The sequence below is a fragment of the Pterocles gutturalis genome, unplaced genomic scaffold (assembly GCF_000699245.1).
Source record: "Pterocles gutturalis isolate BGI_N339 unplaced genomic scaffold, ASM69924v1 scaffold19736, whole genome shotgun sequence".
In the NCBI taxonomy this organism is placed as follows: Eukaryota; Metazoa; Chordata; class Aves; order Pterocliformes; family Pteroclidae; genus Pterocles; species Pterocles gutturalis.
In genome coordinates, this window is record NW_010105944.1 from 8,096 (window position 1) to 19,853 (window position 11,758).

An 11,758-nucleotide genomic window follows, 5' to 3' on the forward strand; every position below is an offset into this window, starting at 1 on the left:
GAGCTGAAGGGAGAGGAAAGTGCTTTTTATTCTCCATAATCTGCTCAAGCCTCGGGAGTTTAACAAGCCTGAGTGGATAAAGGAGGAAGTTTGGAGGTTTGGTGGTTTGGGGTTTTGTTTTGTTTTTTTCCTTTTTTTCGTACCGTGCAGCGAAGGTTTGGTTTAGCAGGAAAGAAATGGGGGAAAAAAAGGAAACGCTTCCAGGTAGGTTCTATCCATCGCTCTGCGGTGTCCGTGGTGGGGGGGAGTGCAGGGGAAGAAAAGCTTTGATTCGGTTTTTTTTCAGCTTTGCTTTTCCCTTGTAAAAGCAACTGGGTGGGTTGGGTTGATCGCTCACCCAGGGCAGCGAGCTCCAAAGCTCACCCCAAAAATATAACGAGGTGGGGGGGACGGTATCGGCTTCCGCTGCTCCCCAGCAGCAGAGGAGCAGCAGAAACGATATTTGGAAGGAGAAAAGATGATATTTGGAAGGAGAAAACTCTCCCAGACGTGGGGTTATCTTGAACAGGAATGGAGCATCTGACCCCGTGGGATGCACACCCCAGGCTCCTCTTTTTTTTGGGGGGGGGCCCTTCTGAGCCATGAAACCCCAGGGAGAGGCTGTGGCGGATCCAGCAGGAGCACGACAGCGGACGGTTGATGTGCCGGAGCCGTAAATAAGGCTTAGTCCCGCTGCCCAGGCGGATTGCAAACCCCCAGCGACACCACAGTCCCCTGTCCCCTCTTCTCACCTTTTTTATTCTGTTTTTGGTTTGGAAAAGCGTCGCCAGGGGAGGTTTTACCACTGGAGCAAAGTTGGGGTGCTGAGGGCTCTGCGCACCTCCAGTTAAAGGAGGAATAAATCAGCCTGTCCTGTCTGATTGCCCAGGGAAATGTGCTCTTGTGCACATGAAATCACCCGATATCGTCACCAGCATCACCGCCGGGCTGGTTCTGCGTCCGCGGCTGCATTCGGATCCCCCGTGGCCGAAATCGCGGTGGAGCTTTGATGGGTCTAAAGCAGCAATCACAGCTCTGAGCGTTTTCCCATCGTAAAAACTGGTTCAGGGACATCCCAGTCTGCTCTAGGCACCTGCTGACCTGTGTCTTGCAACAAACCGGTGCTGGTTTTGGGGTGGATTTGTGGGTTTTGGCCGTTGTCGCTGCAGCAGCTTTTACTCTGGCATTCCCCGGAGGTGCTGAGCCCTGGACATCGCTGTTCAGCGTGTCCTCCCGAGGGAGCACCTGCTGCTTCCCGGGATTCACTGAGGTGCTGAACCAAATTTCCCAGGAGGAAAAAAATTTAAAAAAAAAAAACCCATGGAGAGCTGGGCTGTAAGCAGCTGCGGGGCTGGGCTCTTCCCCAGGCACGAAAGGGTTTTCCAGGTGAGGAATTTTGGCTACGAGGCAAAGCCCCGGCGCTGTTGGTTTAGCAACCGGCAAAAAAAAGTCAGCAAGCGAGCGGCGGGGAGAGGAGGCGGCTGCCGCGTGTCGAGAGATGGGTTTGTGCCTAAAACTGGGGGAGAATGGGGGAAAATGCTAAAAAAAAAAAAAAAAAAAAAAAAAAAACAAAAAAGGGACTTTATATGCAAGCTTTCCTTTATGGTTTGTGGTTCCCAGCAGTTTCCAACCGTCCCCCCTCCTGCAAAATTGCAAATCCCCTTTTTTACAAATGCATCCAAAAATACAGGTACTTCCAGCAAAACACTCCTTTTGCCGCGATCTGGATTGTTGCATTCACAGCAAATTTGGGGTTTTGCAGGAAATTTCAGGTTTTGGGCTGTGGAGCGAAGCCGACGGAGTGAGCCCAGGGGGGGTTGTTCCCGGTATCGCACCCATTTCATCCCGGCTTCCGCGAACAGCTCTGAAGTTACCCGGAATATTAATAATCATCGTAAGGAGGCTTATGGAAGCGGAAGGTGGAGCTGACACGAGGCTTTAGTCCTGGTGCCGGGGCTTAGCGGGCTGCAGCGGTTGAGCAGGCTCAGCCGGGAGCGCGGGGACATCCTATTCCTTCCCGGCTGGGGCAGCTTGGGGTTTCTCTGCTTTTTTGCGGGGGACGGGACAATATTCCCTGTTTTTCCTCTGCTCGCACACGGCAATGTCATTATTTGCCTTTTTTTTTGGGGTACCCTGTTACCTGACTTTCTTATTCCCAGGTTTAAGAACAGGGAGGATCCTGCTAACGAACAGGAGCTGGATTAACTCCTGCTGTCATTAGGAGAGGGCTAAGACCAAGGTTTTATTTAAAATAACATTATTCCTATGGCGTTTGGCTGATTTTAACCTTTTGTTTGAATCCCGGGGCAGCTGGGGAGCAGCCCCACGTCCAGGTTCATACCCAGGTGTTTGAATCCTCCCTGCAGCCAAAACTCTGAGGCTTTGCTGGAAAAACTCATGAAGATGGAGAGGGTTAAAAGAAAACCCAGCCTGGCTTTTTTTTCAGGATGAGGGCAGGTCCGTCACCCTCTTGTGACCAGAGGGAATGCACCCAAGATGAAAAACTGTTTTCCCATCAGGTTTGCAGGCAGGTGACGTGTCACCGCTCCCCGAAACCCACCAAAGGCGGGGGGGGGCAATAAGTGCTGTCTCCAGCCTGGCTGGTTATTTGGCAGCAAAAAGCTGGATTTTTTCCTTGCAGAAATGGTAGATTTATATTTTTCCCCTCGAATGATGCACGTTCCCCTTGGGGATCCCATGGGAAAATGCGTGCAGAGCGCTCGGCATCCCTATCTGCCGCGCCGGAGACCGTAAGGATTCGGTTGCTGATGGCAGGAGGCTCTAAGCTGGCCAAAACCAGGCTCCATGGTAGGAAAAAGAGGGATATCCCACGGAAATGGGGCGTATAATGCTCCTGGAAGGGGAATGTGACTCTATGGGATGTAGCAGTGGCCACGTTCCTCGATTCCCAGCCCTATGAATTCCCCTCCGCAGCCTCCGCTCGTCCTTTCCGCCAGCATCCCGCGCCTCTTTGCGCAGGGACTGTGGGACAGCATTCCTTAGAGTTTCCCCATCCTCAGGATCTCTCATCGTAAACATTTTCCTCCAAATTTCCTTTTTTTTTTAACCCCAGGATCCTAACTAACCCTACAGATCCCCCTTTGCCCCCCCTGGGGTTTTCCCTATGGGGATGGTGCAGGATTACCTCGTCTCTGGCTGATGACAAACCTCTTATTTTTTTTTTTTCACCCCCGACAGTGTCGCCAGCCGCCGAACGTCTCCGCTACATCTTGGGGGAAGAGGATGAAGCTCCCAACCCCACGCTCTTCACGGAGATGGACACGCTGCAGCACGACGGCGAGGAGATGGAGTGGAAAGAGTCGGCCAGGTGAGGAGCGGGGAGATGCTTTGGGGTGAAAATAAGTCGGGTAAAAATCCCTCCCTCAATATCCCCGGGTGGAAATGGGGTCAGGGAATGAGCAGCATTTTTAATAAGGTTAAAAAAAGCCATGCTGGATTTAGGGAAATGCAGAAAACGCGATGCTTCGGGGGCTTTGCACGGCAGCTGCAGCCTGCTGAGGAGGAGGAGAAGGAAGGGAGGAAGATTTCCCGTCTTTTCCTGCATCTCCTCAGCTTGGATCGACCCCAGCGCTGGGGCTTTTCCCATCCCAGTCGCAGCGTGAGAGCAAAGCCCCGCAGAAGGGGCTGGGAGGGGGAAAAAAACCAGGGTGATGTGCTGGGAAACTGGAGAATGAGAGCAGAAAAGTGGGAAATGGGAATAGGGGACAGAAAGATCATTTTTTTCCCCCAACTTTTGCTGGCCGGGCCAAGAGTTAAACTTCTCCTACCCCTCAAGCGATAATAATCAAAACCCACCCACTGCATCTTTAATGAAAATATTAGAGGAGTTGCAAGTGGTGCTCACTTTATTGAAACAGGAGCTTACCCAAGGGAAAAAAATCTCAAACCCAAGTGAGATTTTCCCTTCGTAGCCCCAGCTGGGTAAGGACTAGTAGGGTTGGGGGTTTTTCTGGGGCTTCGGGAAGGCAGTTGGGGATGCTGGTGGCATCCCAAGCCCTTTCCTTTCAGTAGCACACGCGGGATTTCCGAGTCCACGTGTGGAATTTTGCCTGAGGGATGGGGAAGAGAAGCAGGATCAGGCCCTGCGGGTGCTCATCCCAGCTCTTGGGCTGGGTATTGGCATCACCAAAAATTCGGAAAGCTCCTCAGCATCCTCCTGGTTGCCATCCCTGCTCAAAACGCAGCAGCACGGGGATGCTGTTGCTAAAATCCTTTATTTTCCCCCCGCCATTTTCCATAGGTCTGAAGGCAAAAAATCAGCGTTTTCGTGGGGATTTCATCAGGGAGGGCTTGAGATGGAGGTTTCCAAATTCTACCCAGCAGGATGGAAGTTTCTCAAGTCCTGGATTTCTGCTCTTGAGCCGCAGGAGAGCAGCTCCTTGGTGGGAGCAGTGCTACCTGCAGCTAAATCCACAATAAATGGAAATAAATGGGAAAAAAGAAACCCCGGGCAGCAGGGAGATGGGGTTTTGCTCCAACCTTAGCGAAAGCATCACGGGATGCTGGTCCCGGGGCAAAGGCGTCGCTGGAAATGTGCCTCGAGTCCCACACGCCACCCCGTGTGCGTGCTAACCCACTTTCGGCAGGAAAACGGGGCAAAAAAAGAGAAACGAAAACCGAGCTAATCGGCTTTGGTGCGACGGCGGGAAGCTTGAATTGCTTCTCAATAAAAGCGGTGTTGTTTGAAGGGCTGGGGAAAGCTTCTGCAGAGAAATCGGGGTGGGGAGCTTTGGAGGGATGGGCTCGAGGACCAAATTTTATATTTTTTGGATGCTCTGGGGTTTTGTCCTCCAGCACAAGCCATTCCTGGCACTCCCAGATAATTTTTTTTTTTTTTTAATAGGGACACCCCAGATTTTATTTTCACAGCAGCATTTTAATGCACCCTGCTGTAGCCGATAGAATCGCGGGCTCTCCCCACGCTTCCCCCGCAGCATTCTGGAGCCATCAGATATTTCCAAAACCCCTTCTCCTGCATCCTTTCCATCTGTGCCATCTGTGTCCACAGGAGCTGAAATCCCAGTTGTACCAGTTAAAAGTTGGAAGGTTAAGCCCAGTGAAGCTAATCCCCAGAGCCTCCAAACCTCCTGTGAAGGAAAAGCAGCTTTTTTTCCCCAAACCGACGTCTTGCCGAGGGCTCCCTGTGCTCCTGAGAGTCCGAGCCCCGTTCCCCTGGGAGAAATGAGCCACCGCTCCTGAATTTCTCCTGAAGTCTTTGGTTTGGAAAATTAAAGCAGAGAGGTGGAAGGTTGGATTTTCACGGGCTTGCAAACCTTCTCATCTCCCACCGTGGGAAGAAAGTGCCCAGGTTGAAGCCTGAGCATTGCTAAGGAATTAAAAAAATATTTGCAATGCGCTGGGTTTTTGCTTTTCTGCGTCTGCGGCTAGTCCGTGCGGTGCGGATCCTGGCTAAGGCAAGGTCAGCTCCATGGGAAAACCTCCCAAGTTTCACAGGAGCCATTTGAGGAGGGTGAAATCTTCAGGGTTGAGTTCAATGGTGGAGCTGAGAGGTTTTGCTCTGCTCTGCAATTGTGTGAGCAGGTTTTTTTTTTGTTTGTGTTTTTTTTTTATTATTATTATTTCTCTATCCCCATCCCGAATAACAAGCAAAAACTTTGCAGGATGAATTAATTACAGTTTGCAAAGCCACCTGCAGAAGGAAAAAGCAATTTTTAAAATTCTCTTCTCATACACCATCCCCACTCCGAGCCCATCCCAACGGCTGCTGCTGTCATTTCAGGTGGATAAAGTTTGAAGAAAAGGTGGAGGAAGGCGGCGAGAGGTGGAGCAAGCCCCACGTGTCCACGTTGTCTTTGCACAGCCTGTTTGAGCTCCGGACGTGTCTACAGACGGGAACGGTGCTCCTGGACTTAGATGGCTACTCTTTGCCCCAAATCATAGGTATGAGGCGGGTATCAGTGATTTCAGAGGGATTTTTCCCCATGTCCTAAGGTGCTGGGAAGACATTTAAATACATTTAACTTGCCACGTGCAAATATAAACCAACTGCAACAAGAATACGCAAAGACGGGAGTTGAGAGCCACCAACTTGGTTCAATAATTGTTGTCTTGAGCTTTCTGGGAGGGTTTGCAGTGGGGTAGCCCATCCTTCATTCAATGCTTGCAGACGATGTCATCGAGAAGCAGATCGAGGACGGTTTGCTCAAGCCAGAGCTGCGGGAGAAGATAAGTTACGTGCTCCTCAGGAAGCACCGTCACCAAACCAAGAAGCCAATCCACCGGTCCTTGGCCGACATCGGAAAATCTGTGTCTTCCAACACAAGTGAGTTCTTGGGGTCCAACCTGTGCCTGGTTGCATCCTTGAGTCATCAGTGAGCAAACCTGGGGGGAGGAAGATCTCAGGAAAGTGGGAAACCCAACCATTTGGGACACCCAGCTGCATTGAGAAAGATCCCAAAAACTCTGCCACTGGTGCCTTTAATGTTGGGGGGTCATTGGCAGCCAGAAGCCAAGGAGATATCTGCTGAGATGGACAAGGTCATTATGTGATGGCCAACGGGGTTGTGTGATGGCCAGTGGCGTTGTGGTGGACGATGGCGTTGTGTGATGGCCAACGGTGTTGTGTGATGGTCAGCGGCGTTGTGTGGTGGCCAGTGGTGTTGTGTGATGGCCAGCAGTGTTGTGTGATGGCAAACAGTGTTGTGTGATGGCCAACGGTGTTGTGTGATGGCCAACGGTGTTGTGTGATGGCCAACGGTGTTGTGTGATGGACGATGGCATTGTGTGATGCCAACCGATGGCATTGTGTGATGGCCAGCAATGTTGTGTGATGGCCAGCAGTGTTGTGTGATGGCCAGCGGCGTTGTGTGATGGCCAACGGTGTTGTGTGATGGTCAGCGGCGTTGTGTGGTGGCCAGTGGTGTTGTGTGATGGCCAGCAGCGTTGTGTGATGGCCAGCAGCATTGTGTGATGGCCAGTGGCATTGTGTGATGGCCAACAGTGTTGTGTGATGGCAAACAGTGTTGTGTGATGGCCAGCAGCGTTGTGTGATGGCCAGCGGCGTTGTGTGATGGCAAACAGTGTTGTGTGATGGCCAGCAGTGTTGTGTGATGGCCAGTGGCGTTGTGTGATGGTCAGCAGCGTTGTGTGGTGGCCAACGGCGTTGTGTGGTGGCCAGCGGTGTTGTGTGATGGCCAGTGGCGTTGTGTGATGGCAAACAGTGTTGTGTGATGGCCAGCGGCGTTGTGTGATGGCCAGCAGCATTGTGTGATGGCCAGTGGCATTGTGTGATGGCCAACAGTGTTGTGTGATGGCAAACAGTGTTGTGTGATGGCCAGCAGCGTTGTGTGATGGCCCGAGGCGTTGCGTGGTTGTGTGATGGCCAGCAGTGTTGTGTGATGGCCAGCAGCGCTGGCGGTCCCTTGGCCAAGGGGTTTCCTGGCAGAGCAGCCTACAGACAAATCCAGTCTGCTCCGTGGTTGAACCTGCCTATTTTTGAGCCTTTATAAAAGGGGATTTGTTTGTTTTCACACTAGATTATTTACTTAGGTTTAAACAGAGGTCATTTGGTGGAGCCCGGGATTTGCCGGGCTTCGGCTGCTCCCCGGGTAGACAGAAACAGCGGTGCCCAAGCTCGCAGCACACATGGGAGAGGCCATCAATGAGCAATATTCCCACCTCCTGGGCATCCCCAGGTTTCAAAACAACCATCATCCATGTCAGAGGACATGATATTTGAGCTACCGTTGGCCCAGAAACCTTCAAAATGGAGCACGACTTGGAAATGTTGTGGTTAGTCCCTGTAGATAATATATATCTTAAAAAATCAAAAATAGGGGCATCTTCCATGCTTCTAGTTCCTTGCTGAGATGATGACGTCACTTTGCGTTTGCAAAGAGGGACACCAAAGAAGAGATGGTTGTTGGCAGGAGCAGAGGGGTCCCTTCGCATTTCTTGTGCCAACGGCAACTCCGTAATGTTGGAAAAAATAGCCACCGGCACCCTGGAAATAGGGTCATGCTCAGTGGGAGTTTTATTGTTATTCTTAATGGGTTTTAAAAAAAATAATAAAAGAGGATAGATGCTGTGGCTGCAGCTGGTGTTTCCCAGAGATGCAGAGCAGCTCGACAAAACTGGTCCAGATGTGTTTGTCCCAAGGAAAACACAGTTTGGAGAATTCAGGAGGTTTTCGCAGAAAATGCTGGGCTTAACACCGAAAATGCCTGGGGAGGAGGGAAGTCTTTCGAGCTAAATAATTCAGTTTAAACATCTGAGATTAAAAAAATGGGACTTGCCACCAGTTTAGGGAGAAGAAACGTTCACGAGAAACTTGGTGGTGGCCAACAGAAATGTTTTGCAGCATGAAGATCGTAGCAAACGTCGAGTGTAGGTTTCTTTGGAGAATTAGATTAAAAAACCAAATAAAGCGTCGGGTCTTCCAAAGTATCAGAAACTGCGCTTCTGAACCCATTTATAGCCTCGAAGGGAGCGCTGGTGGGGCGTGGGGGGTGCGGGCTCCTCGCACGGATTCTCTGCAGCAGGAAGACCTGGGTTAAGGCAGTTTATTCTGATGGGAAAAATGCTGATGGGTGGGATAAAAGCACAAATGAGAGTGGGAGGAAAAAGCAAATTGCTGGTGGATCAGCACTGGAAGGGTCACGTCGTGGGTGCTGGGCAGCTGATTTTCAGCCTTCAGCATCACCCAGCCCTTCCCCATGGCACCTGCATCTCCTCTGACGGCTCCTTTCCCCCCAGCCCGCAGCCCCGTCCGGAGCCCGGCCGCCGGCGCCGCCTTCCACCGCTCCACCGAGGACCTGCGGATGCGGCAGAGCGCCAGCTACGGCCGCCTGCGTAAGCCGGGGAGGGAAAAACCGCCCTTAAAGAAGCACAGAGGGGGGGAAAAAAATAAGTTGCAACATGAGAGTGGGGGATTGCAATGACAAGGGCATCCTTGTAATTTCGTATAGCCGCAGGGTGATGAATATCAGAAAAACTCACATTGTTGGGTTTTCATCTTCCTGCGCCTGGTTTTCAAGCCCAGCTGTAATAAATAATGGTTTTAAATGTGTGCTGAAGTCCTCCCACCACGTTTTCTCCGTGCACGCGGGGCTGAAATCAGGCTGTGGATCACGGGGTGGTTTTTTTCTCACCTTCTCTCTTATCTCCATCAGGTCACGCGCAGAGTCGGAGCATGAACGACATCTCGGACATGCCGAGCACCGACCAGGTAACTCCCCCCGAAAACATGATTGTGATGCTGCGAGGAGCCGCTCCGACACGACCCGTGATGGGGCAGGAGCTCTGTGGTTGTTAAGTCCCATGTGAGCCTTGTGTGGTTTCTCTGGGTCGATAACCGCCCTGATTGCTAATTAGGGAAATTAATACACGTATCGATCCCTGCTCACTCGTGGGGAAGCTGTCCCAGAAATAACACCTGCGCTTGCACGTTGAGCGCAGAATTAGGGACGTGTGAGGATGCTAAGAGAGCCCAGATCCTTAGGGTGGGGAAAAAAATCCTTAAAATCTTTAAGTAGGAAAGGAAAGGTGCTTGGAAGAGTGGAGGGGTCCTAAAAGAGCCTTTGCTTGGCTGGGTGAGGGCAGGTGGAAGGGGGTAAATCCCAGACAAGCACTTGGGTCTGCAAATACGGAGCCAAGTTTCATTGTTTCCCTTCGTTTGCAGCCTGGTGGATGGAGATTTCTTAATTCCCTTGGTTGCTTTGGATGGGAGAGCTGGGGAGGAGGTCAGGTTTTTGGGGCAGGTTTGGGGCAGATCTCTGCTGGGTGATGTGACAGCCCAGGAGGGTTTTGTGCCGTTCGTTTGCTGGATGTCCCGTCCCCATCCCGGCATCGAAGCTGTTGGGTGCATTCGATGGGTTTGGCTTTTTTTTCTCTTTGTGCATGGTTTCAGCATCAATTTAAAGAAAAACTAAATGCAACAAGGGTTTGTAGGGGACATTAGGGGATGACAGATGACAGCTTTTGCTTTTCCCCAGGGATGTCCTTGCTGGGCTGACCTGGGGTGATGCAATTTAGGGGGAAGCGAAGTTTGGAAATTCATGTGCTGCCGGGAGCCACAGGATGGAGATGCCACAATATCAGGGAGGCAAAAGGTTTCCAGAACATCCTAAATTACAGCTGTGATGAAGCAAGCCACCTGTCCACTAACGAACCCCAACTATCAGCCTCCAGCATTGGGGTGCGGAGGGTTAATCCCAAAATATGCAAAGCATTTGGGTTTAATCGCCCTATTAGACCCACTACAAAGGGACTTTTTAAGTGTTACAGCAGCTTAGGGTCACTGTTAACTCCTGCATTGGAGGAGCTGATTTATTATTATTATTTCTTTTTTTTTTTTTTTTTTTTTTTTTCCATTTGGGTTTAAAAGATTAAAAAGGGGAGAGCTTGCTGCCCGGCTCACATGCCTCCCCTCATGCTGGCATATAGATTAGAATAACACCCTGCCTGGTCGGTATTGAACCTTTTACGCTCGTAATGAAAGAGCTGCAGGGGAGAAGAGACCTGGGGAATAAATCCATGAACGAGGTTTCCTACTTCCATTATTTTGTTCCTGCTCCCAGGACGAGATTGGGGAGGAATAAGCTCCAAAAATCCCCCCAGTGCACAGCACCGAGGGGTGTTTCGGTGTTAGAGAGGGTCTGGGGGGAGCCCAGTGCAATCAGGCTTGCAAAAATTCATGCTTCTTGCTCCAGGACCTGTAATTTTTGGCTCAGATTTTCTGCAGGGGGATTGCAGGAGGTTTTCCATGCGTAGACCCCAGCCCAGCAAAGCACCTTTTGCAAAGCGCCCGGTTGCACATCCTATCAGGGAGCCTCGAGGGTGGTTTCGAGTTAATCTCGAGTTGAGTGATGGTTTTGAATATGAAAGAAATTCAGCTTTATGAATTCTTGTTGGTTTCTTCTTGGATGTGGCTCTTCCACCCCCACCTCTGGGAGTCCCGGGACCATCAGAGATGAAGAGGTTGGAGCTTGCAGCTTCAGCTTTTTGCATTCAGGGCATGGAAAAAAAGGGGGAAAAGCCAAAATTTTCAACCTCTCCCTTCCCCACCCTTGTCTTTCCAACAGCTGAAGAACAAGTTCATCAAGAAGATCCCCAAGGATGCGGAGGCCTCCAATGTGCTGGTGGGAGAAGTGGAATTCCTGGAGAAACCCTTCGTGGCTTTCGTGCGGCTCCTCCAGGCGACGATGCTGGGAGGGGTGACGGAGGTGCCCGTCCCCACCAGGTGAGAGCGATTCCTTCGATTCTGAAGCACTGGCTGGTCTCACAACACGGATGTTGGTGGTCCAAGGTTGCCAACGTGGTGCCTTTCCCTTCCCAGGTTCCTCTTTATTCTCCTTGGTCCGGCGGGAAAAGCCAAATCCTACAATGAGATCGGCAGAGCCATCGCAACCCTCATGGTGGACGATGTGAGTAGATGCAGCACCCTTCCCTCGCTGAGACCCCTCTTGCTCAGAGTCAAGAAAAAAAAAAGCAATTTTCATCCTATCACCCAAATTAATGAGGTTTAAAATCCCGTAACGACGTGGGATACGTGCGGCGCTGGGTGCCGTTCCCAGGCTGACACCTCTCCTCTCTCCATCCCCAGCTCTTCAGCGATGTTGCCTACAAAGCCCGGGATCGAGAAGACCTGATCGCCGGCATAGATGAGTTTCTGGATGAAGTCATCGTCCTGCCGCCCGGCGAGTGGGATCCCAACATTAGGATCGAGCCACCCAAAAAAGTGCCCTCGGCTGAGAAGAGGTGGGTGGGAGACGTGGGGCTGGTCCCAGCCTGGTGGCCG

General features: G+C 51.3%; 1 protein-coding gene across 1 annotated transcript in view; it reads left to right on the forward strand.

Annotated features, from left to right (window-relative positions):
• The window catches only part of LOC104472051 (electrogenic sodium bicarbonate cotransporter 4-like), a gene marked incomplete at its 3' end in the record, with an annotated part of 15,006 nt that overhangs the window by 1,559 nt on the left and 1,689 nt on the right, over window positions 1–11,758 (forward strand). The window contains exons 2-9 of the mRNA XM_010087589.1: window positions 3,178–3,307; window positions 5,741–5,901; window positions 6,128–6,283; window positions 8,716–8,811; window positions 9,132–9,187; window positions 11,043–11,200; window positions 11,297–11,384; window positions 11,564–11,718. Coding sequence (XP_010085891.1) covers window positions 3,178–3,307; window positions 5,741–5,901; window positions 6,128–6,283; window positions 8,716–8,811; window positions 9,132–9,187; window positions 11,043–11,200; window positions 11,297–11,384; window positions 11,564–11,718 — 1,000 coding nt within the window. The remainder of the gene's footprint in view (window positions 1–3,177; window positions 3,308–5,740; window positions 5,902–6,127; window positions 6,284–8,715; window positions 8,812–9,131; window positions 9,188–11,042; window positions 11,201–11,296; window positions 11,385–11,563; window positions 11,719–11,758) is intronic.